General features: G+C 48.3%; 3 protein-coding genes across 3 annotated transcripts in view; 2 read left to right on the top strand and 1 right to left on the bottom strand.

The window, feature by feature from the left end:
• The window catches only part of RAC1 (Rac family small GTPase 1), a 396,460-nt gene that overhangs the window by 64,152 nt on the left and 309,704 nt on the right, over positions 1 to 22,604 (bottom strand). The window lies entirely within an intron of this gene.
• LOC126950538 (small integral membrane protein 10-like protein 2A) lies at positions 289 to 20,906 on the top strand. Its single transcript, XM_050784188.1, has 2 exons — positions 289 to 703; positions 19,082 to 20,906. The coding sequence occupies exons 1-2, from the start codon at positions 518 to 520 to the stop codon at positions 19,100 to 19,102; spliced, it is 207 nt and encodes a 68-aa protein (XP_050640145.1). The 5' UTR covers positions 289 to 517; the 3' UTR covers positions 19,103 to 20,906.
• On the top strand, positions 19,163 to 20,906 carry FAM220A (family with sequence similarity 220 member A). Its single transcript, XM_050784160.1, has one exon. The coding sequence runs from the start codon at positions 19,163 to 19,165 to the stop codon at positions 19,940 to 19,942; it is 780 nt and encodes a 259-aa protein (XP_050640117.1). The 3' UTR covers positions 19,943 to 20,906.

Genomic DNA, 22,604 nt, shown 5'->3' with positions numbered 1-22,604 from the left:
GCGGAACTCCATCTCAAATAAAAAGAAAAAAAGATTTAGTACTGCAACCATTTTTAAATGTATATAGTTTAGCGGCATTAAATACATTCACGTTGTCTGCAACCATTGCTACCGTCCATCGCCTCTCTTTGTCTTCATTTTCAAACTCACCAGTAGGGGGCGAACGGAGACAGCGCATCAGCCTCGACCCCACGCCTCCTCTCCCGCGCATGCGCGTCTTACCTTCAACAAGGTGGCGGGGGCGTGCCCAGGGGCGGGGCCTATGGGCCGCGCAGGCGCGTAGCTGGCTTTGTGACGTCAGGCTGCGCGGCCGGCCTGGGACCAGGCGGCGGCTCGCGGAGGCGCATCTCCGAGCGTGACGTGCGGACTCCGCTCCTCCGCGGCCCGCCCGCCCGCCGGTCTAGCCGCCGCCTCCCTCGCTCCGTGAACGCGCCAGGCGAGGGCCAGCGGCCGGGGCGACGCGGCGCGGAGAGGGCGGGCGGGCGGGCGGGCGGGCTGTGGGAGCGCCGGTCTCTATATGGCGGCGGCTCTGTCGGGCCTGGCTGTCCGGCTCTCGCGCTCGGCCGCCGCCCGTTCCTATGGGGTCTTCTGCAAGGGGCTGACTCGCACGCTGCTCATCTTCTTCGACCTGGCGTGGCGGCTGCGCATCAACTTCCCCTACCTCTACATCGTGGCTTCCATGATGCTCAACGTCCGCCTGCAGGTGGGTGAGCCGTGCCCGCCCGGCCCCCGGCCCTCCCCAAGAGCCCGCCTCGCCAGCGGGATGCAAACGCCACGGCAGCTGCCACTGCCTGGAAGCTGAGTGTATGCCAAGCACCGTGCATTTTCCCGTGCGACCCCACTTTGGGGAGACCCACTAAGGTGGTCCTTATCCCCGTTCTGCAAACGCGGCACTGGGGGTCAGGTTAAGCGACTTGCCTTGGGGAACGTCCCGCAGCTCGGGAGGTGGGGTCCGAGATTGCATGGGCTGGAAGGGTGTTGAAGAGGACCTTTACTAAATGTTGGGTGAATTTTCTAGTTCCGAAACTTTGCACCCCCACCCCTTTTTTTTTAATCGTAAAGACGGGGGTCTCGGCCGGGCGCGGTGGCTCACGCCTGTAATCCCAGCACTTTGGGAGGCTGGGGCGGGCGAATCACCTTAGGTCGGGAGATGGAGACCAGCCTGACCAACACGGAGAAACCCCGTCTCTACTGAAAATACAAAATTAGCCGGGCGTGGTGGCGCATGCCTGTAATCTCTGCTACTCGGGAGGCTGAGGCGGGAGAATCGCTGGAACCCGGGAGGCGGACGTTGCGGTGAGTCCAGATCGCTCCATTGCGCTCCAGCCTGGGCAGCAAGAGGGAAACTCCGTCTCAAGAAAAAAAGGGGGTGTAGGCCGGGCGCGGTGGCTCAAGCCTGTAATCCCAGCACTTTGGGAGGCCGAGACGGGCGGATCACAAGGTCAGGAGATCGAGACCATCCTGGCTAACATGGTGAAACCCCGTCTCTACTAAAAATACAAAAAACTAGCCGGGCGAGGTGGCGGGCGCCTGTAGTCCCAGCTACTTGGGAGGCTGAGGCAGGAGAATGGCGTAAACCCGGGAGGCGGAGCTTGCAGTGAGCTGAGATCCGGCCACTGCACTCCAGCCTGGGCGACAGAGCGAGACTCCGTCTCAAAAAAAAAGAAAAAAGAAAAGGGGTGTCGCTGTGTTGTCCAGGCTGGTCTCGAACTACTGGCCTCAAGAGATCATCCCATCTTGGCCTCCTAGTGCTGGGATTATAGGCATGAGCCATCACATCTGGCTTGCAAAGACGTTTTATGTTATCTTTGAGGCTAAAAATGGTTTGCAAGTTAACAGTGTTTTGATAAATGTACCTTACTTATTTTGGCCAGAGGTAGAACTGAGGTGTAAGGGTGAAGACTAGGGAAAATAAAGTGGGAGAGGTGGAAGCACAAAACTTTTCAGAGGCCTGGAACCATTCAGCTGATCCTAGAGTAGGCTCACACTGCAGCACCCTGGAGACCGCCTGTGCTATAAAAAATTGATATTTCCTTTTTTTTTTTTTTTTTTTAATTTCTGAGACAGAGTCTTACTCTCTTGCCCAGGCTGGAGTGCGGTGGCGCCATCTCATCTAACTGCAGCCTCTGCCTCCAGAGTTCAAGTGATTCTTCTCAGCCTCCTGAGTAGCTAGGACTACAGGTGCCCGCCACCACGCTGGGCTAATTTTTGTGTTTTTAAGTAGAGTTGGGTTTTCACCATGTTGGCCAGGCTGGTCTCAAACTCCTGACCTCAAGTGATCTGCCTGCCTTGACCTCCCAAAGTGCTGGGCTTACAGGCGTGAGCCACTGCGCCCAGCCAAGAGACTGATATTTCTACATCCCTTGAATTTCAGTTGCCTTTTTCTTTCTTTTTTCTTTCCTTTTTTGGTAGAGACAAGGTCTCTCTATGTTGCCAAGACTGGTCTCAAACTTCTGGTCTCAAGCGATCCTCCTGCCTTGCCCTCCCAAAGCACTAGGATTACAGTCAGGACCCAGTGAGCCCGGCCTCAGATGACTTTTTCTAGTGGAAGGAAAAGTTGTCACCTCGAGAATTCTTTCTCAAAGAAAGGTGGCCAAGTACTGCACCCCTCTTGCATTCCATTTGCATACCTCTGTGATGAAGGAGGGACTTTTTGGGGAGGTCACAGTTGGACGGTACTTGGGTTGCTCCCTGGCGTGCACAATGAACCAGTCTGAGCGGTAGTACCACCCAGTTGTGAGACACTGCAGGTGCCTTCCCTTCCTAACGTTGGTTTGGCCATATCCAAGTACGATCGTCCAGGTAGCGGGTCTTCAAGTGGCTGGTGCTTGACAGGTGATGGTAGTTAACATGAAACCTAACACTGGCTGTTGATCAAAATTGAGTGAAAGTGGCCGGGCGCAGCGGCTCACTCCTGTAATCCCAACACTTTGGGAGGTCAAGGTGTGTGGGTCGCTTGAGCTCAGGAGTTTGAGACCACCCTGGGCTACATGGTAAAACCCTGTCTCTACTAAAATACAAAAAAATTGGCCGGGCAGCGTGAGACTCCGTCTCAAAAAAAAAAAAAAAAAAAAAATTAGCTGGGCGTGGTGGCGGGGCAATGGCGGCGTGAGCCTATAGTCCCAGCTACTTGGGAGACTGAGGTGGGAGGATCGCTTGAGTTTGGGAGGCAGAGGTTACAGTGAGCCGAGATTGTGTCACTGCCCTCCAGCCTGGGCGACAGTGAGATGCTGTCTCAAATAAATAAATAAATGAGTTGAGATGAACTGGCCTCTTTATTTTGAGGTCCAAATTGAGGTACTTTCGTGTGAGCAAGGGCTTGTGGCATCCTGCAATGGTACCTGACTAGAGGGGTCAGAACCTCCAGCAAGTGGCTTGAATTGAATGAAGGGTGCTGCTGGATCAGGTCAGGGGACTGGTAAACCAGAAGGCCTGTGCCCTCCCTGGTTACCACCTTTGGAAATAGGGGCCTAGTGTTTGCCGGATCTAGTCAGCACCAAGAGAAATCAGAAATCAAGATTTTTAGATTGCCAATTCAGATTTTTGAAAAAGAAACTTTGGCTGGGCACGGTGGTTCATGCCTGTAATCCCAGTATATTGGGAGGCTGAGGCAGGTGGATCACTTGAGGTCAGGAATTGAAGACCAGCCTGGACAACATGGCAAAACCCCATCTCTACTAAAAATCCAAAAATTAGGTGAGTGTGATGGTGCACGCCTGTATTCCCAGCTACATGGGAGGCTGAGGCAGGAGAATCACTTGAACCCAGGAGGTGGAGGTTCTAGTGAGCCAAGACCATGGCACTGCACTCCAGCCTGGGAAACACAGCAAGACTCCGTCTCAAAAAAACAAACGAACAAACAAACAAACAAAAAAACAAGCAAACAAAAAAACAGAATTTTTTTTTTTTTTTGAGACGGAGTCTTGCTCTGTCACCTAGGCTGGAGTACAGTGGCGTGATCTCAGCTCACTTCAAGCTCCATCTCCTGGATTCATGCCATTCTCTTGCCTCAGCCTCCTGAGTAGCTGGAACTACAGGCACCCACCACCACGCCCGGCTACTTTTTTGTATTTTTTAGTAAAGACAGGGTTTTACTGTGTCAGCCAGGATGATCTCGATCTCCTGACCTCGTGATCCGCCCACCTTGACCTCCCAAAGTGCTGAGATTACAGGCGTGAGGCACCGCGCCCAGCCCAAAAAACAGATTTAAAAAAAGAAACTTCGAGGGCAAAACAAAAAGTGTCTGAAGGCTGTATTTGGCCCCTGTACTCCCCTTTTTGAAACCTATTGTCTAGAGTAACATAATTTGCAGTCATTTGTAAAAATCGCAAAAACTACTGTAAGAGAAAACCTACTACATGATGCTGTTTTGGTGAAAATTGCTTTTTACCATTGAGAAATCTGCCTTTTTTATATATCCACTTCTCTATTTATAACCACCTCTCTAGTCTACCCTACTGTATCCATTCGCTGGGACTATTGAAGTATCTGCCATCTCCACCAAGCAGAGGCAACTTCCAAAAAAACGTAAATCAGACTGAGGGCTGGGTGTGGTGGCTCATGCCTATAATCCCAGCACTTTGGGAGACTGAGGTGGGAGGATCGCTTGAGCCCAGGAGTTCCAGACCAGCCTGGGCAACACAGCAAGACCCCAGTCTGTACAAAAACAAATTAGCCAGGTGTGGTGGTGCGTGCCTGTAATCCCAGCTACTCGGGAGGCAGAGGTGGGAGGATTGCTTGAGACAAGGAGGCCGAAGATGCAGTGAGCCTCGATCATGCCACCGCACACCAGCCTGGGCAACAGAGTGAGACTCTGTCTCTAAAATTAAACGACAACAAAAACACACACCCTCCCATAAATCTGATCATGTCATGTCTAAAAGAAAGCTGAACTCTGCCCGGGCGCAGTGGGATGTACGCCTGTAGGTCCCAGCACTTTGGGAGGCTGAGGCAGGTGGATCACCTGAGGTCAGGAGTTTGAGACCAGCCTGGCCAGCATGGTGAAACCCCATCTCTACTAAAAATACAAAAATTAGCCGGGCATGGTGACGTGTGCCTGTAATCCCAGCTACTTGGGAGGCTGAGGCAGGAGAATTACTTGAACCCTGGGAGGTGGAAGTTACAGTGAGCCAAGTTTGTGCCACTGCACTCTAGCCTAGGCAACACAGCAAGACTCCATCTCCAAAAAAAAAAAAAAAAAAGTAATAAGATTGAAAAAAGAATTCTGTGGGCCAGGTGCAGTGACTCACCCCTGTAATCCCAGCACTTTGGGAGTCCGAGGTGGGAGGATTGCTTGAACTGAGGAGTTTGAGACCAGCCTGGGCAACATGACGAAACATCATCTCTACAAAAAAAAAAATACAAAAATTAGGTCGGTGTGGTGGTGCGTGCCTATAGTCCCAGCTACTCAGGAGGCTGAGGTGGATCACTTGAGGCCAGAAGGTCGAGGAGGCAGTGAGCTATAATTGTGCCACTGTACTCTAGGCTGGGCAACAGAGCAAGACCTTGTCTCTAAAAAAAGAAAAAAGTGTGAAGATTGTAGGCTTGGGCTAGACCAAGTGCAGCGAGCAGCCACTTCACATCCTGGGGGTGGGGAGTGGGGTGTCTTTCTTCGGGACCGTGATATTTACCTCTGCTACTTTCAACTCCCCTGCCAGTTTTAGAGTTTTTGTTCATTTGTGAAAAACCACTAACTTACCGGATTTGAAGGTTTAATTTTTGTGGCTTTCTGGTAAAAGGAAGTGCAACAGGAAATAGACTCTGAAGGAATAAAGGGGATAGCCCCACGCCGCCTTCTTCTTTTTTTTTTTTTCCTTTGGAACATGCTTTACTCTCACTTGAGGCCAGGAGCTTGAGAAGCCTGGGCAACATAGTGAGACGCCATCACTACGAAACATTAAAAATTAGCTGGATGTAGTGGTGCACACCTGTAGTCCCAGCTACTCGGGAGCCTGAGGTGGGAGGATCGCCTATTCCTGGGAATTCAAGGCTGCAGGGAGCTCTGATCGCACCACTGCTCTCCAGCATGGGTGACAGAGTGAGACCAAAAAGAAAAAGCCAGGCCTGGCGTGGTGGCTCAAGCCTGTAATCCCAGCACTTTGGGAGGCCAAGATGGGCGGATCACAAGGTCAGGAGATCAAGACTATCCTGGCTAACCCGGTGAAACCCCGTCTCTACTAAAAAATACAAAAAACTAGCCGGGCGAGGTGGCGAGCGCCTGTAGTCCCAGCTACTTGGGAGGCTGAGGCAGGAGAATGGCGTAAACCCAGGAGGCGGAGCTTGCAGTGAGCTGAGATCTGGCCACTGCACTCCAGGCTGGGTGACAGAGCGAGACTCCGTCTCAAGAAAAAGCCATACCCATTGTCTTCATTGCAGGAATGTTGGAATCTGTTTCACGAGTAATGAGGCATAAAGAACTCCATTTTCCAAATGTATTTAGGGGGCCTCTCCCCCCCAGATCTCTAGTTTGTAGGGCAGTGGGGCGTTTTAAGGAGGTTAATACCTCATTAGGATGAAAGATGATTAAATGAGAAAATGATGCAGACAGTTATATACTGAGAATGGTGATGATTTTAAAATACTATTTGCAAGCAAGCCTTAGTCTCCTGGAGTTGTTAGCATCCTTCTTATTTATACAGAATCTGAAATACAAGGCAGTTAAACAGAATCAATACCAAATACTAAATTTAGTAAAAGCAAGATGAAAAATGGTACTGTGAATCTGCTATACTTTAACGAGTCATGCCAACAACTTTTTAGTTATGTGGCCTGTGGGAAGAATCAAGTGTTTCTTAGTCCTAGATCATATATATATGTATATAATTATTATTATTATTATTTTTTGGGATGGAGTTTCACTCTTGTCGCCCAGGCTGGAGTGCAATATCATTTCAGATTGGCCGGGCGCGGTGGCTCAAGCCTGTAATCCCAGCACTTTGGGAGGCCGAGACGGGTGGATCACGAGGTCAGGAGATGGAGACCATCCTGGCTAACACGGTGAAACCCTGTCTTTACTAAAAAATAAAAAAAAACTAGGTGAGGTGGCGGGCGCCTGTAGTCCCAGCTGCTCGGGAGGCTGAGGCAGGAGAATGGCGTAAACCTGGGAGGCGTAGCTTGCAGTGAGCTGAGATCCGGCCACTGCACTCCAGCCCAGGCAACAGAGCAAGACTCCGTCTCAAAAAAAAAAAAAAAGATTTCAGATCACTGTGACCTCCGCCTCCGAGGTTCAAGTGATTCTCTTGCCTCAGCCTCGTGAGTAGCTGGGATTACAGGTGCCTGCCACCATGCCCAGCTAATTTTTGTATATTTGGTAGAGATGGGGTTTCACCACGTTGGTCAGGCTGGTCTCGAACTCCTGACCTCAGGTGATCCACCTCAGCCTCCCAAAGTGCTAGGATTACAGGCATGAGCCACTGCACCTGGCCAATTTTTTTTTTTTTTCTTTTTCTTTCCTTCTTTTTTTTTTTTTTTTTTTTTTTTGAGGAAGCGTCTTCCTCTGTCGTCCAGGCTGGAGTGCAGTGGTGCGATCATAGCTCACTACAGCCTCCAGCTCCCAGACTCAAACAATCCTCCCACTTCAGCCTCTGAGTAGCTGGGGCTACACGCATGCGCCACCATGCCTGGTTGGTTTTTTCATTTTTTGTCTAGACGGGGTCTCACTATGTTGTCTAGGCTGGTCTCGAACTCCTAGCCTCAACTAATCCTCCTGCCTCAGCCTCCCAAAGGGCTGAGATTACAAGTGTGAGCCATCATACCTGGCCCTCCTTAGTCTTTTGTTTTTGTCTTTTATGTCTTTTTACGTTGGACTTTTTGGTTGCTTTCACTCTTTGGCTAATGTGAATAATGCTACTACGAACATTTGCATGTAAGCTTTGTGTGGACATCGGTTTTTATTTCTCTTGCATGTATACTTAGAACAGAATTGCTGGATCATATGTAACTCCTCTTTAACCATTTCAAAAAGATCACTTTTTTTTGAGACAGAGTCTCATTCTTTCGCCCAGGCTGGAGTGCAATGGCGCGATCTTGGCTCGCTGAAATCTCCGCCTTCCAGGTTCAAGCGATTCTCCTGCCTCAGCCTCCCGAGTAGCTGGGATTACAGGTGCCTGCCACCATGTCCAGCTAAATTTTGTATTTTTAGTAGTGACGGAGTTTTGTCATGTTAGCCGGGCTGGTCTCGAACTCCTGGGCTCAAGTGATCCACCTGCCTCGGCCTCCAAAGTGCTGGGATTACAGGCATAAGCCACCGTGCCCGGCCTGAAGTTCGTTTTTATGTAGCCAAAGTTTAACAATCTTTTCTGACATTTGGTTTTTGTCAGCGGTAGAAAGGTCTTCCTAACTCTAATGATAAAACGAATTCATCTGTATTTTATCCTGATACTCTTATGTCATTTTTTAACTTTCAAATATGATGTAATTTGGAGTTTATCCTGGTATGTGATGGGTGGGATGCAGACTGATATTTCTGCAAACAGTACTGCAATGAAACACTGTGTGCCTGTGGCATTTTTTGTCTTTTTATGTTGGTTCACTAGAAAGCAAGCTTTAAGGCTGGGTGCAGTGGTTCATGCCTGTAATCCTAACAATTTGGGAAGCCAAGGTGGGAGGATCACTTGAGCCCAGGAGTTTGACACCAGCCTGGACAACACTTTGAGATGCTGTTTCTTTTTTCTTTTTCTTTTTTTTTTTTTTTTTGAGATGGAGCCTCGCTCTGTCACCCAGGCTGGAATGCAGTGGCAGGATCTTCGCTCACTGCGACCTCTGCCCCCCAGGTTCAAGCAATTCTCCTGCCTCAGCCTCCCAAGTAGCTGGGTCTACAGGCACCCACCACCACGCCCAGCTAATTTTTGTATTTTTAGTAGAGACAGGGTTTCACCATATTGGCCAGGCTGGTCTCGAACTCCTGACCTCGTGATTCGCCTGCCTCAGCCTCCCAAAGTGTTGGGATTACAGGCGTGAACCACTGCTCCTGGCCAGACACTTGTTTCTATAAGACAGAAAGAGAGAGAGAAGGAGAAAGTAAGAAAGAATAAAAAAAGAAAGGAAAGAAAATAAAGCTTTAAGAAGACACTGTCTGCTTGGTATACCAACCTAATACCAGCACCTAGAACAGCACCTGGCTTAGGGTAGGGGCTTAATGAAGGATTGCTCATTGAATGTGTGGCAGGAATTTTTTTTTTTTTTTTTTTTTTTAGAGACGGAGTCTCGCTCTGTCGCCCAGGCTGGAGTGCAGTGGTGCTATCTTGGCTCACTGCAAGCTCTACTTCCTGGGTTCCCGCCATTCACCTGCCTCGGCCTCCCCCAGTAGCTGAGACTATAGGCGCCCACCACCATGCCCGGCTAATTTTTTGTATTTTTAGTAGAGACGGGGTTTCGCTGTGTTAGCCAGGATGGTCTCGATCTCCTGACCTCGTGATCCACCCGCCTTGGCCTCCCAAAGTACTGGGATTACAGGCATGAGCCACTACAGCCAGCCAAAAATCTTTAGAATCTTGAATCAGAGGTTTTCAGCACTTGTAATTTTTTTTTTTTTTTTGAGATGGAGTCTTGTTCTTGTTGCCCAGGCTGGAATGCAATAGTGTGATCTCAGCTCACTGCAGCCTCCACTTCCTGGGTTCAAGTGATTCTCCTACCTTAGCCTCCTGAGCAGCTGGGATTACAGGTGGCTACCACCATGCCTGGGTAATGTTTGTATTTTTAGTAGAGACAAGGTTTCACCATGTTGGCCAGACTGGTCTTGAACCCCTGACCTCCGGTGATCCACCTACCTTGGCCTCTCAAAGTGCTGGGATTACAGGTGTGAGCCACCGCACCTGGCCATCAGGTGTGATTCAGACGTGCCAAGTGGCGAGTAGCAGGAACTCAGTGATGTTAGTGTGTTCCTTGTGATCATGATTCAGCTTAATTTAGAAGCTATGCGGTCATTCCTGTTTCTCCTCCTCTGGGCTGTGTGGAAATTTGGGGATTTGTTTCTGCTGCCTCCAGTCTGATCATTTGGGCCATGAGCACAGTGAGTTAAGGTATGCTAGTGTTCATACCTGAGGGGTGTGGAACTGGCCCATCTGGGAGCATGTGTGAGCTCTCCTTGCGTGCAGGAGCCCCTCAAGGCCCACCGTTTCCCTGCTGGTTTTAGCTGTGTCTTCTCCCCTTTGGGACTAGCCTTGCCAGCCCTCTTTCAGAAACATTGGGGCCAAGATATTTTTAGTTTACAAAGCAACAGCACCGTCATGCCCTGGAGGCTGGGAATAGCTCGGGTGAGGGAAGGTGAGGGTACAGGCACCCACGAGGGCAGCAGCTAAGTGGGTCAGGCCATTGTAGTCCGGCAGGTCAGCTGCCCAGATGGGCAGGGATCTGCGAGGAAGGTGACCGCTCCTGTTGTGATGAGGATCGGGTATACCTGGGCAGCCTCGTTTCCCCTGGCATGGCGCCCCTGTGACCTCCCGGGCTTCATGTTCAGCCTTTGTCATCTTCAGTGGGAGGCAGAGGGAGGTGTAGGCTGCAGGATTTACCCTCTGAAACCCAGGGCTGCACTTTATTCATCCTGAACCGTGCTTTCTTGAAGTTCAAAATAAGACTCCTTCCCTCATTCTGGTGGTCTCTGCTTTGGTAGCTACCTTTGTTGGTAATAACATCATTTACACTGTTTTTTAAATTTTGTAGAATTAACATGGCATGAGAAGGCCAAAAAGAGCTGATTTTGTATACACTTAGGCATACTTTATCTGGTACAATATATCTCTAGCATACTGAGCATAAACTATGAAAAAACCCATAAATGACTTAAATATGCCTAGAAATTATTTAGAAGTTATTTGTGACCCTCAGAATACAGGAAATATGTTTAACAGTCTAATATCAGAAGAGGTTAGTTGAGGACTCTGAGCCAAAATGTTTTTGATAACTTATTGAAGTCTTTTTGTGACTGGGCACGGTGGTTCACGCCTGTAATCGCAGCACTTTGGGAGGCCGAGGCAGGTGGATCACCTGAGGTCAGGAGTTCGAGAGCAGCCTGGCCAAACGAAACCCTATCTCTCCTAAAAATGCAAAAATTAGCTGGGCGTGGCAGCTGGCGCCTGTAGTCCCAGCTGCTTGGGAGGGTGAGGCAGGAAAATTGCTTGAACCCGGGAGGTGGAGGTTGCAGTGAGCCAAGATTGCGCCACTGCACTCCAGCCTGGGTGACAGGGCAAGACTCTGTCTCAAAATAAATAAACAAACAAATAACCCATTGAAATCTTTTTGATAAGAGAATTAGTTTATTACTGAATACTAAAGTACTAGAAGAACTTCAGGGCACAGTTTATTCTATCATGATTGAATACATGATTACCTTATTAAATGAATGATTTTTTTCATGTTTCTGAGTTATAAAATAAGTGATTATTAACGGTACCTTATACTGCGTTAGTTTGCTAAGGAAAATGAAAAAAATAAAAATGATACCTTATTTAAAGTATTTTAACACAATTCTACAAATGTTTCACCTTTCTGAATAATGCTAAATCCTTGTACAAGGACTTACTAAAAATGGTTAGAAACTAATTTTTCTGAGCGCTGTCCCGTATTCTATGACCTGTTTTTCTTGAGAATTAAAATACTGGTTGGGTGCAGTGGCTCCCACCTGTAATCCCAGCACTTTGGGAGGCTGAGGCGGGCGGATCATCTGAGGTCAGGAGTTAGAGACTGGCTTGGCCAACATGGTGAAACCCCATCTCTACTCAAAATACAAAATTAATGGGCTGGCAAGGCTAGTCCCAAAGGGGAGAAGACACAGCTTAAACCAGCAGGGCCATGGTGGCATACACCTGTAGTCTCAGCTACTTGGGAGGCTGAAACAGGAGAGTCGCTTGAGCGCGGGGAGCAGAGGCTGCAGTGAGCCGAGATTGCGCCACTGCATTTCAGCCTGGGCGAGACCGAGTGAGACTCCATCTCAAAAACAAAGAATTAAAATACCTATTTCAATATATATTGAAATATATTTAGGAATTCTTCCATTTAAGGATAATGTTCATTTTTTTAAAAAATTTATTTATTATTATTATACTTTAAGTTGTAGGGTACATGTGCATAACGTGCAGGTTTGTTACATATGTATACTTGTGCCATGTTGGTGTGCTGCACCCATCAACTCGTCATTTACATCAGGTATAACTCCCAATGCAATCCCTCCCCCCTCCCCCCAGGATAATGTTCATTCTTAGCACATTTTCACCAGCAAAATAAATGTAAGATTTGAAAGAATACGGCCAGGGATGGTGGCTCACGCCTGTAATTCCAGCACTTTGGGAGGCTGAGGTGGGTGGATCGCTTGAGCCCAGGAGTTCAAGACCAGCCTGGGACATGGCAAAACATTGTCTCTACAAAAAATACAAAAAATTAGCTGGGTGTGGTGGCACACACTTGTGGTTCCAGCTACTTGGGAGGCTAAGGTGAAGTGATGGGTCCCAAGCTTGAGGAAGTTGAGGCTGCAGTGAGCCATGATTGTGCCATTGCACTGCAGCATCTTTCTTTCTTTCTTTTTTTTGAGACGAAGTCTTGCTCTGTCTCTCAGGCAATGGTGCCATCTTGGCTCACGGCAGCCTCTGCTTCCTGGGTTCAAGTGATTCTCATGTCTCAGCCTCCTGACTGACTAATAGCTGGGATTATAGGCACATGAAACCATACCCAGCTAATTTTTGTATTTTTAGTAGAGATGGGGTTTCACTGTGTTGGCCAGGCTGGTCTCAAACTCCTGACCTCAAGAGATCTGCCTGCCTTGGCCTCCCAAAGTATTGGGATTACAGGTGTGAGCCACCGTGCCTGGCCTGTAGTCTTTTATATGGCTCATATATATACAGCTTTTTCTTTTCTTTTTCGAGTCTCAGTCTTGCTCTATTGCGTAGGCTGGAGTATAGTGGTATGATCACAGCTTACTGCAGCCTTGAGCTCCCAGGCTCAAGCAGTCCTTCCCCACCTCAGCCTCTCAAGTGACGGGGACTACAGGTGTGCACCACCACACCCAGCTAATACTTTTAATTTTTTTTTTTTTTGAGACAGAATATTGCTCTGTCGCCCAGGCTGGAGTGCAGTGGTGCTATCTTGGCTCACTGTAACCTCCACCTCCTGGGTTCAAATGATTCTCCTACCTCACCCTCCCGAGTAGCTGGGACCACAGGCACACACCACCATGCCCGTTAATTTTTGTATTTTTAGTAGAGACGGGGTTTCACTGTGTTGGCCAGGCTGATGTCAAACTCCTGTCCTCAAGTGATCCACCCGTTTTGGCCTCCCAAAATGCTGGGATTACAGGTGTGAGCCACTGCTCCCAGCCACTCTTTTAAATTTTTTTTGTAGAGACAGGGTCTTGCTGTGTTGCCCAGGCTGGTCTCAAACCCCTGGGCTCAAGCCATCCTTCTGTCTGTGCCTCCCAAAGTTTTGGGATTACAGGTGTGAGCCACTGCACCCGGCCTGGTTCAAATATATTTTAATGAATTATATAGAATAATGGTCACAATTCTGTCAGTAAAAATTTTTGAGCATGTCCCACAAGATATATATAAGTATTCATAAAGTATATATTTTGCTCGCTCAGAATATGGCACATATTATAAAACATAGAAAATGTTAAAAGGGAGAAGAAAGAAGAATGAAATAGACCAAGACGTTCTAATATTTTCTCCCATATTAACAATGGCTAGGCTGGGTGCTGTGGCTCATACCTGTAGTCCCAATACTTTGAGAGGCTGAGGCAGGCAGATCACCTGAGGTCAGGAAGTCAAGACCAGGCTGGCCAACATGGCAAAACCCCATCTCTACTAAAAATACAAAAATTAAAATTAGCCAGGCATGGTGGTGGGTGCTTGTAATCCCAGCTACTCAGGAGGTTGAGGCAGGAGAATCGCTTGAACCCAGGAGGCAGAGGATGCAGTGAACCTAGATTGCACCATTGCACTCCAGCCTGGGCAACAAGAGTGAGACTCCATCTCAAAAAAAAAAAAAAAAAATTAGTTGCACACGGTGGTGTGGGTGCCTGTAATCCCAACAACTTGGGAGGCTGACGCAGGAGAATCGCTTGAACTCAGGAGGCGGAGGTTGCAGTGAGCTGAGATTGCACCACTACGGTCTAGCCTGGGTGACAGAGTGAGACTCCGTCTCAAAAAATAAAAACCCCGGCTGGGCACAGTGGCTCACGCCTGTAATCCCACCACTTTGGGGCCGGGCGCGGTGGCTCAAGCCTGTAATCCCAGCACTTTGGGAGGCCGAGACGGGCGGATCACGAGGTCAGGAGATCGAGACCATCCTGGTTAACACGGTGAAACCCCGTCTCTACTAAAAAAAAAAAAAAAAAAAAAAAAAATTCCCACCACTTTGGGAGGCCAAGGTGGGCAGATCACCTGAGGTCAGGAGTTTGAGACCAGGCTGATCAACATGGAGAAACCCCGTTTCTACTAAAAATACAAAATTAGCCAGCTGTGGTGGCGCATGCCTGTGATCCCAGCTACGCAGGACGCTGAAGCAGGAGAATCAATTGAACCCAGAAGGTGGAGGTTGCGGGGAGTCGAGATCGTGCCATTGCACTCCAGCCTGGGCAACAAAGTGAAACTCCGTTTCAAAATAACTAACTAACCAACCAGGCCGGGCGCGGTGGCTCACGCCTGTAATCCTAGCACTTTGGGAGACCGAGGCAGGTGGATTGCCTGAGCTTAGGAGTTTGAGACCAGCCTGGGCAACTAGTGGAACCCCATCTCTACCAAAATACAAAAAATTAGCCAGGCGTGGCAGTGTGCACCTGTAGTCCCAGCTACTCGGGAGGCTGAGGCAGGAGAATTGTTGAACCTGGGAGACGGAGGTTGCAGTAAGCTGTGATCCTGCCACCGCACTCCAGTCTGGGTGACAGAGCAACACTCCATCTCTTAAAAAAAAAAAAAAGAAGAAGTTGTTGGTGGCGTTACCCCATTTTAACAACTGTGGACTAGAAGATTGTGTAAAGTTTTTCAGAGTTTCTATAGCTAATTATTTTGTGCAAGAAGCAGATCTGACCACTCTCTTTTGTTTGAGACATTCAACTCAGCTGGCTTCTTCTGGGACACTGAATTTTCTTGATATGCTTGGGGTCTTTCTCCTTGGTGTCTGTGGTGAGCCCGCCCCACCTGGTGTGTCTGTCTTGGTGTTCCTGGCCTTCTGTAGCACTTTCTGTCTTTGTCCCTTGACATGTTCTACCAGGGCCATCATTTTATCTACCTCTCAGAAGCTGGTGACTTCTGGATCTAGGTCCCCAGCTCTGACACCCATCTTGAGCTAGGACTTTTATGACTCCAACTGCTTACCAAAGTTGCACAGTCAAACTCTGTATGTCCCAGTCTGCACTTAACTTTCCTCTGGACCTGCTGCTGCTCCCATTTCCAGTTAATGACACTTTCATCACCCAGAATTGAAAGTCAGAAGCCTGTGAGTCTTCTCGCCTCCTTCTGCATTGAATCAGTCACCAACTTTATTCTTATTTTTAAATTTTTATTTATTTATTTGTTTGAGACAGAGTCTCGCTCTGTTGCCTAGGCTGGAGTGCAATGGCGCGATCTCAGGTCACTGCAACCTCTGCCTGTGGGGCTCAAGCTGTTCTCCTGCCTCACCCTCCCAAGTAGCAGGGACTACAGGCATGTGCCACCACACCCAGCTAATTTTTGTATTTTTAGTAGAGATGGGGTTTTACCATGTTGTTCAGGCTGGTCTTGAACTCCTGACCTCAGGTGATCCACCCATCTTGGCCTCCCAAAGTGCTGGGATTACAGGCCTGAGCCACTGCACCCAGCCAGTCAACAACTTTTTAAAAATACTTTAGCAAGGCACGGTGATACACACCTGTAATCCCAACTACTTGGGAGGCTGACGCGGGAGGATCACTTAAGAGGCCAGGAGTTCGAGACCACTCTGGGCAATACGGGGAGACCCTCTCTCTACCAAAAAAAAACCAAAAACCTGTTCAATTCACCCACTTGGATCTCTTCGAATTGCACTTTCCTTTCTCGCTCTAGAGCTTTGTGATAAACTTCCGTTCCTGCTCTGATTAAAAAAAATTTGCCAGGTGTGGTGCCTGCCTGTAGTACCAGCGACACAGGAGGCTGAGTTAGGAGGATTGCTTGAGCCCAGAAGTTCAAGGCTGCAGTGAGTTGTGATCATGCCATTGTCCTCCAGCCTGGGTGGCAGAGTGAGACCTTGTCTCAAAAACAACAATAATATGAAACTTCAGTCTGTCCCTCCTTATGATCACAGCCTTCTTTCTTTCTTTTTCCTGCTGTATGGAATAGCCTCCTAACTGGTGTGTCTATTGTGAACCATCTCCAGTCTGTCCATCACAGTGCAGCCAGAATAATTCATCTGAAATGCAAATCCAACCATCCTGTCCTTGCTGAAGCTTCCCGGCTAGCTCCCATCACCGGCTCCCTGTGACATGGCCCAGGGCCTCTTTCTCTAAACTCTCCCTGCTTTCTCCTTCGGCCTCCAATAATAATTGCATCCTTCATTTTCTCCCCAGTGTTTTTTATTTATTTATTTTTTATTTGAGATGGAGTCTTGTTCTGTTGCCAGGCTGGAGTGCAGTGGTGGGATCTCGGCTCACTGCAACCTCTGCCTCCCGAGTTCACGCAATTCTCTTGCTTCAGCCTCCTTAGTAGATGGGATTACAGGCATCTGCTACCACGCCTGGCTAAGTTTTGTATTTTTAGTAGAGACAGGGTTTCACCATGTTGACCAGGCTCGTCTCGAACTCCTGACCTCATGATTCAGGAGGTCAGGCCTCCCAAAGTGCTGGGATTACAGGCATGAGCCACTGTGCCTGGCCAAAATTTACAACAAATCTTAATGCAATTATACATCCATGTAGCATCAAGAGTCTCCTAGTTCCATAAGATTAGCGAAACAGCAGTTTCCTACCTGCATTTCTCCATCCCCATCAGCCACTTTCAGCTGTAGCTGATCCTTTCAGTATTGCTGCTTTTTAATTTTAATTTTTTTTTTTTTTTTGAGACAGGGTCTGACTCCATCGCCCAGGTCAGAGGGCAGTGACTCGATCTCAGCTCACTGCAACCTCTGCCTCCCAGGCTTAAGCGATCCTCCCACATCAGCCTCCTGAGAATCTGGGACTATAGCTGCTGAATTTACAGGTGTGAGCCACCACGCCTGGCTGAGGGTGGGGGTGATTTTTAAGTGAACACATCATGTGTCAAAATTAGATTTAATTTGTCACTTAATAAGGAAACTAATATGATGTTATGACCAGTTTAAAGGAAAATTCAGGGAACACTCAAAAGTGAATTTACAGATAGATGTAAAGCTGGTCAGTATCCATAGGGCAGTGATCAGTACATTCCATGAGACTCATTAGTCTAATGAAACTAATCAGATTGTTTTCTTTGGGCAGGAACTTGTTTGCCTTACTCTTAAGGTTTTTGGCAAATGACAGAGTTGTAAAGCAACTCAGAGACAATGAAGGTGCTGGTCCCGATAAAATTACATAACCCGAAGGATGCACTGGGTAGCATGCCCAATCATCGAATTTTTTTGTTCATTTCAAAGCCTTTTTGCAATTTTTTTTTTTTTCCTGAGATGGAGTCTCGTTATCTTGCCCAGGCTGGAGTGCAGTGGCATGATCTCAGCTCACTGCAACTTCCACCTCCTGGGTTCAAGCGATTTTCCCACCTCAGCCTCCTGAGTAGCTGGGATTACAGACGCCTACCGCCATACCCGGCTAATTTCACTTGGCCAACATGGTGAAATGTCATCTCTACTAAAAATACAAAAACCAAATTACCTGGGTGTGGTAGCAGTCACCTGTAATCCCATCTACTCGAAAAGCTAAGGCAGGAGAATCACCCGAACCCGAGAGGTGGAGGTTGCAGTGAGCCGAGATCGTGCCGTTGCACTCCAACCTAGGCAACAAGAGCGAAACACGGTCTCAAAAAAAAAAAAAAAAGAAAAACTCTATTATTTGCTAATTTGAGGGTGGGAAACTAAGCCCACAAAATGTTCTCTACCAGCCCGGGCGTGGTGGCTCACTCCTGTCATCTCAGTACTTTGGGAGGCCGAGGTGGGTGGATCATGAGGTCAGGAGATCAAGACCATCCCAGCGAACTTGGTGAAACCTCATCTCTACTAAAAATACAAAAAACTAGCGGGCGTGGTGGCACGCGCCTGTCACCCAGCGTGGGCGACAGAGCAAGACTCTGTCTCAAAAAAAAAAACAAAAACCATAAATATGGCCGGGCGTGGTGGCTCACACCTATAATCCCAGCACTTTGGGATGCTGAGGCGGGTGGATCACTTGAGGTCAGGAGTTCAAAACCAGCTTTACCAATATGGTGAAACCCTATGGAGACTGTCCTAAAGATCTTAGTGTTTGTTAGGAAATATTTGGTGGGTGTAGATGCTCTTTTTTTTTTTTTTTGAGACGGAGTCTCGCTGAGTCTCCCAGGCTGGAGTGCAGTGGCGTGATCTCGGCTCACTGCAAGCTCCGCCTCCCGGGTTCACGCCATTCTCCCGCCTCAGCCTCCCAAGTAGCTGAGACTACAGGCGCCCGCCACCACGCCCGGCTAGTTTTTTGTATTTTTAGTAGAGACGGGGTTTCACCATGTTAGCCAGGATAGTCTCGATCTCCTGACCTCGTGATCCACCCGCCTCGGCCTCCCAAAGTGCTGGGATTACAGGCTTGAGCCACCGCGCCCGGCCAAGGGTGTAGATGCTCTTAAGACCCATATGTCGGCCGGGCGCGGTGGCTCACGCCTGTAATCCCAGCACTTTGGGAGGCCGAGGCAGGCGGATCACCTGAGGTCAGGAGTTAGAGACCAGCCTGACCAACATGGCGAAACCCCGTCTCTACTAAAAATACAAAAATCAGCCGGGCGTGGTGGCAAGCACCTATAATCGCAGCTACTTGGGAGGCTGAGGCGAGAGAATCGCTTGAGCCTGGAAGGTGGTGGTTGCAGTGAGCCGAGATCGCGCCACTGCACTCCAGCCTGGGTGACAGAGCGAGACTCCGTCTCAAAAAAAAAAAAAAAAAAAAAAAGACCCATATGTCTTCATTTTAGAACTTAAATTTGATTCCCTTTCCTAGGTTCATATTGAGATCCATTGAAGGCCCTCCCAGAGTGATGAAGGCGTGACCTCAGGCCCACCGCATCCAAGAACACGAAGCATGAGGGACAGAAGGGGGTCCCTCGGCACCTGCCTGGCACAAGTGCAGCAGGCCAGAGGAGGTGACTCGAACAAACTGTCATACAGCCTTAAGAAAAGAATGCCGATGGAGGGCCTTTGGCCTGCAGATGCACCCTCCTGGATGAATAAGCCTGTGGTTGATGGAAATTCACAGAGTGAGGCATTATCACTGGAAATGAGAAAGGATCCGAGCGGGGCTGGCCTCTGGCTTCACGGTGGTGGCCCAGTGCTTCCATACGTGAAAGAATCAGTAAGAAGAAATCCAGCCTCAGCAGCCACTCGGAGCACAGCCGTGGGTTTGCTCCCTGCTCCAACAGAGTGTTTTGCTCAGGTGGCCTGCAGTGGTGTTGAAGCTCTGAAGCGGGACTGGCTTGGAGGAGGGGCCAGGGCCACCGACGGCCACAGAGGACAGTGCCCCAAAGGAGAGCCTCGGGTGTCACGACTGCTATGCCATCAAAAACTGCCGGAAATGGGAAGTTTTCAGGATGACCCACCAAATGCTCTTCCCAAGGGTCTGGGCTCTGAGTTGGAACCCTCTTGCCTGCACTCCGTCCTGTCTGCAACACTGCACGCGTGTCCCGAAGTGCTCCTGAATGATGAGACAAAACGAGTTTTCCTTGACCGTTTAAAGCCCATGTTTTCAAAGCAAACGATGGAATTCAAGAAAATGCTTAAAAACACCTTGGATGGTCTGCAGATAACACTGGGGTTACTGGCTCTGCAACCTTTTGAATTAGCAAATTCATTATGCCATAGTTAAGGTACAAGCAGAACAATACAAATAGATTAATTTTAAGAGTTGTCTTAGAATGATTTCTTTCGCAGTAAGTCTGGATGCAAACTGTGCAGCCCTTAGGTTCCTGCTGTAGTTTGTACGACCCGGCAGACTTAAAATAAATTGAGTTTAAATTCAAAGCCGGTTGATGCGGAAGGACATTTTTTAGCATGTGTTAAATTGTGCTTTAAAAGACTTATAAAGAGTTGGGAAACATTTCAGGAGATGATCATAGCCTGTATAAGTATCAGATTAGAACATACGGATTTACCATGAAGTTCTGTCTTCAACACCCATTCTAAAGGGCTACTGTCCCAAATCCTGTGTGTCCCTTCGGCTTGTCGATCACCCAATGGAAATGGACACTTGTAAAGTCTACACCGCTGTACTTGGCGTTAAATCTTGTTGAATTTGTGGTAAGCTGTTATCATTTCTACATTTTGTAGAATGATTTTGGTCTGCAGCAACATTCGATCTCACTTCTCACACCCCTTTCCTTCCACTTGAAATGCAATGTAGACAGAGGCCCCGTGGTGAAAGTTGCAATATTAAGTTTACCTTTAGAAGATCCCTTCTCAAACTCGGAACCCTGGCAGTGTTACCTTAAACAAGAATGAGCTCGGGAAAAAAGTAACACAGTTACAGAGAGGCAAATCGAGTTATTTCCCTCATTAAAAGTTTCCCAGATTCTAGGAATTGCAGTATCTTGTAACCTAAAAATTTTCCAGTTGACTCCTTTTATTGTCTGTTGATGACTTTAATAAAGGTCATTTAAGGGCGTAAGTTTTTAAAGACTCCCAAAGTGAGACTTAACCATTTTCGGGATTATTGATTGCATATACCAGTTTATGTTGTGTGCTGAATTACTATGCCATGTGCTATTTTAGTGTTTGGGGAAAATGAAAAATAAAATTTGTTCTTTAGCTTAATAAATATGTCTTATTTTATATGTGTGGTCTTGGTTCTTCTTGTGTTTTTATTAATGCCGTTGTCGTCCTGATAGTTTTTATTATTTGAGACAGGGTCTTGCTCTGGCACCCAGGCTGGAGTGCAGTGGTATGATCATAGCTTACTATAACCTTGAACTCCTGGGCTCCAGTGATCCTCCACCTCAGCCACCTAAGTCGCTAGGACTACAGTTGCATGCCACTGTGGACTTTTTTTTTTTGAGACGGAGTCTTCCTCTGTCGCCCAGGCGTGCAGTGGGCGTGATCTTGGCTCACTGCAAGCTCCGCCCCCCCCCAGGTTCATGCCATTCCCCTGCCTCAGCCTCCCAAGTAGCTGGGACTACAGACGCTCCCCACCATGCTGGCTAATTTTTTGTATTTTTTAGTAGAGACGTGGTTTCACCGTGTCAGCCAGGATGGTCTCAGTCTCCTGACTTCGTGATCTGCCCACCACGGCCTCCCAAAGTGCGGGGATTACAGGCATGAGCCACTGTGCGCCACCTTTTTTTTTTTTCTTTGAGACGGAGTTTTACTCTAGTTGCCCAGGCTGGAGTGGAATGGCATGATCTCAGCTCACCGCAACCTCCGCCTCCCGGGTTCGAGTGATTCTCCTGCCTCAGCCTCCCGAGTAGCTGGGATTACAGGTGCCTGCCGCCATGCCCAACTAATTTTTGTATTTTCAGTAGAGATGGGGTTTCACCATGTTGGTCTGGCTGATCTCGAACTCCTGACCTCAGGTGATCCACCTGCCTAGGCCTCCCAGAGTGCTGGGATTACAGGTGTGAGCCACTGCATTCAACCCCCCTAATATATATTTTTTTAAACATCAAGGTAGGTTGCCAATGCACAAGATTAGAAGCAGAGCTTGAAAAACAAAATATAAAGCTAGACCGGAACTCAACTGTCACTCTGCTCCCAGGAAACAATGAAGTCGTACCTTGTGAACCTTTCGGTTGGTGCTCAGAGTCCCAAAGAAAAAGTCCTTACGAGACAAACCATCTCCTTCTAATCTAAGTGGCACTGCCTTGGTGGGGCATTTAAAACCCTGCTGAACAGCCATGCCCTTTTAGTGTCACTGTGATCGATTGCAAAGTGAGATGAGGACACTTTTAAGTGTTGTAAAATAGAGAATGTTTTCTTGTCAAGTCCTCCTTTTACTTCCCTTGTTTTTGAGACGGAGTCTCGCTCTGTTGCCCAGGCTGGAGTGCAGTGGCGCAATCTCGGCTCACTGCAAGGTCCGCCTCCCGGGTTCACGCCATTCTCCTGCCTCAGCCTCCCGAGTAGCTGGGACTACAGGCGCCCGCCACCACGCCCGGCTAATTTTTTTTTTTTTTTGGTATCTTTAGTAGAGATGGGGTTTCACTGTGTTAGCCAAGATGGTCTTGATCTCCTGACCTCGTGATCCACCCGCATCAGCCTCCCAAAGGGCTGGGATTACAGGCATGAGCCACTGTCCCTAGCCTTTTCTTTTCTTTTCTTTTTTTGAGACTGAGTTTTGCTCTTGTTTCCCAGGCTGCAGTGCAATGATGCGATCTCGGCTTACTGCAACCTCTGCCTCCCAGGTTCAAGCGATTCTCCTGCCTCAGCCTCCCAAGCAGCTGGGATTACAGGCATGCACCACCATGCCTGGCTAATTTTGTATTTTTAGTAGAGACGGGGTTTCTCCATGTTGGCCAGGCTGGTCTCGAACGCTCTACCTC

The sequence above is a fragment of the Macaca thibetana genome, chromosome 3 (genome assembly GCF_024542745.1).
Source record: "Macaca thibetana thibetana isolate TM-01 chromosome 3, ASM2454274v1, whole genome shotgun sequence".
NCBI classification, from domain to species: domain Eukaryota; kingdom Metazoa; phylum Chordata; class Mammalia; order Primates; family Cercopithecidae; genus Macaca; species Macaca thibetana.
This window is presented reverse-complemented; position numbering and strand designations above follow the sequence as displayed.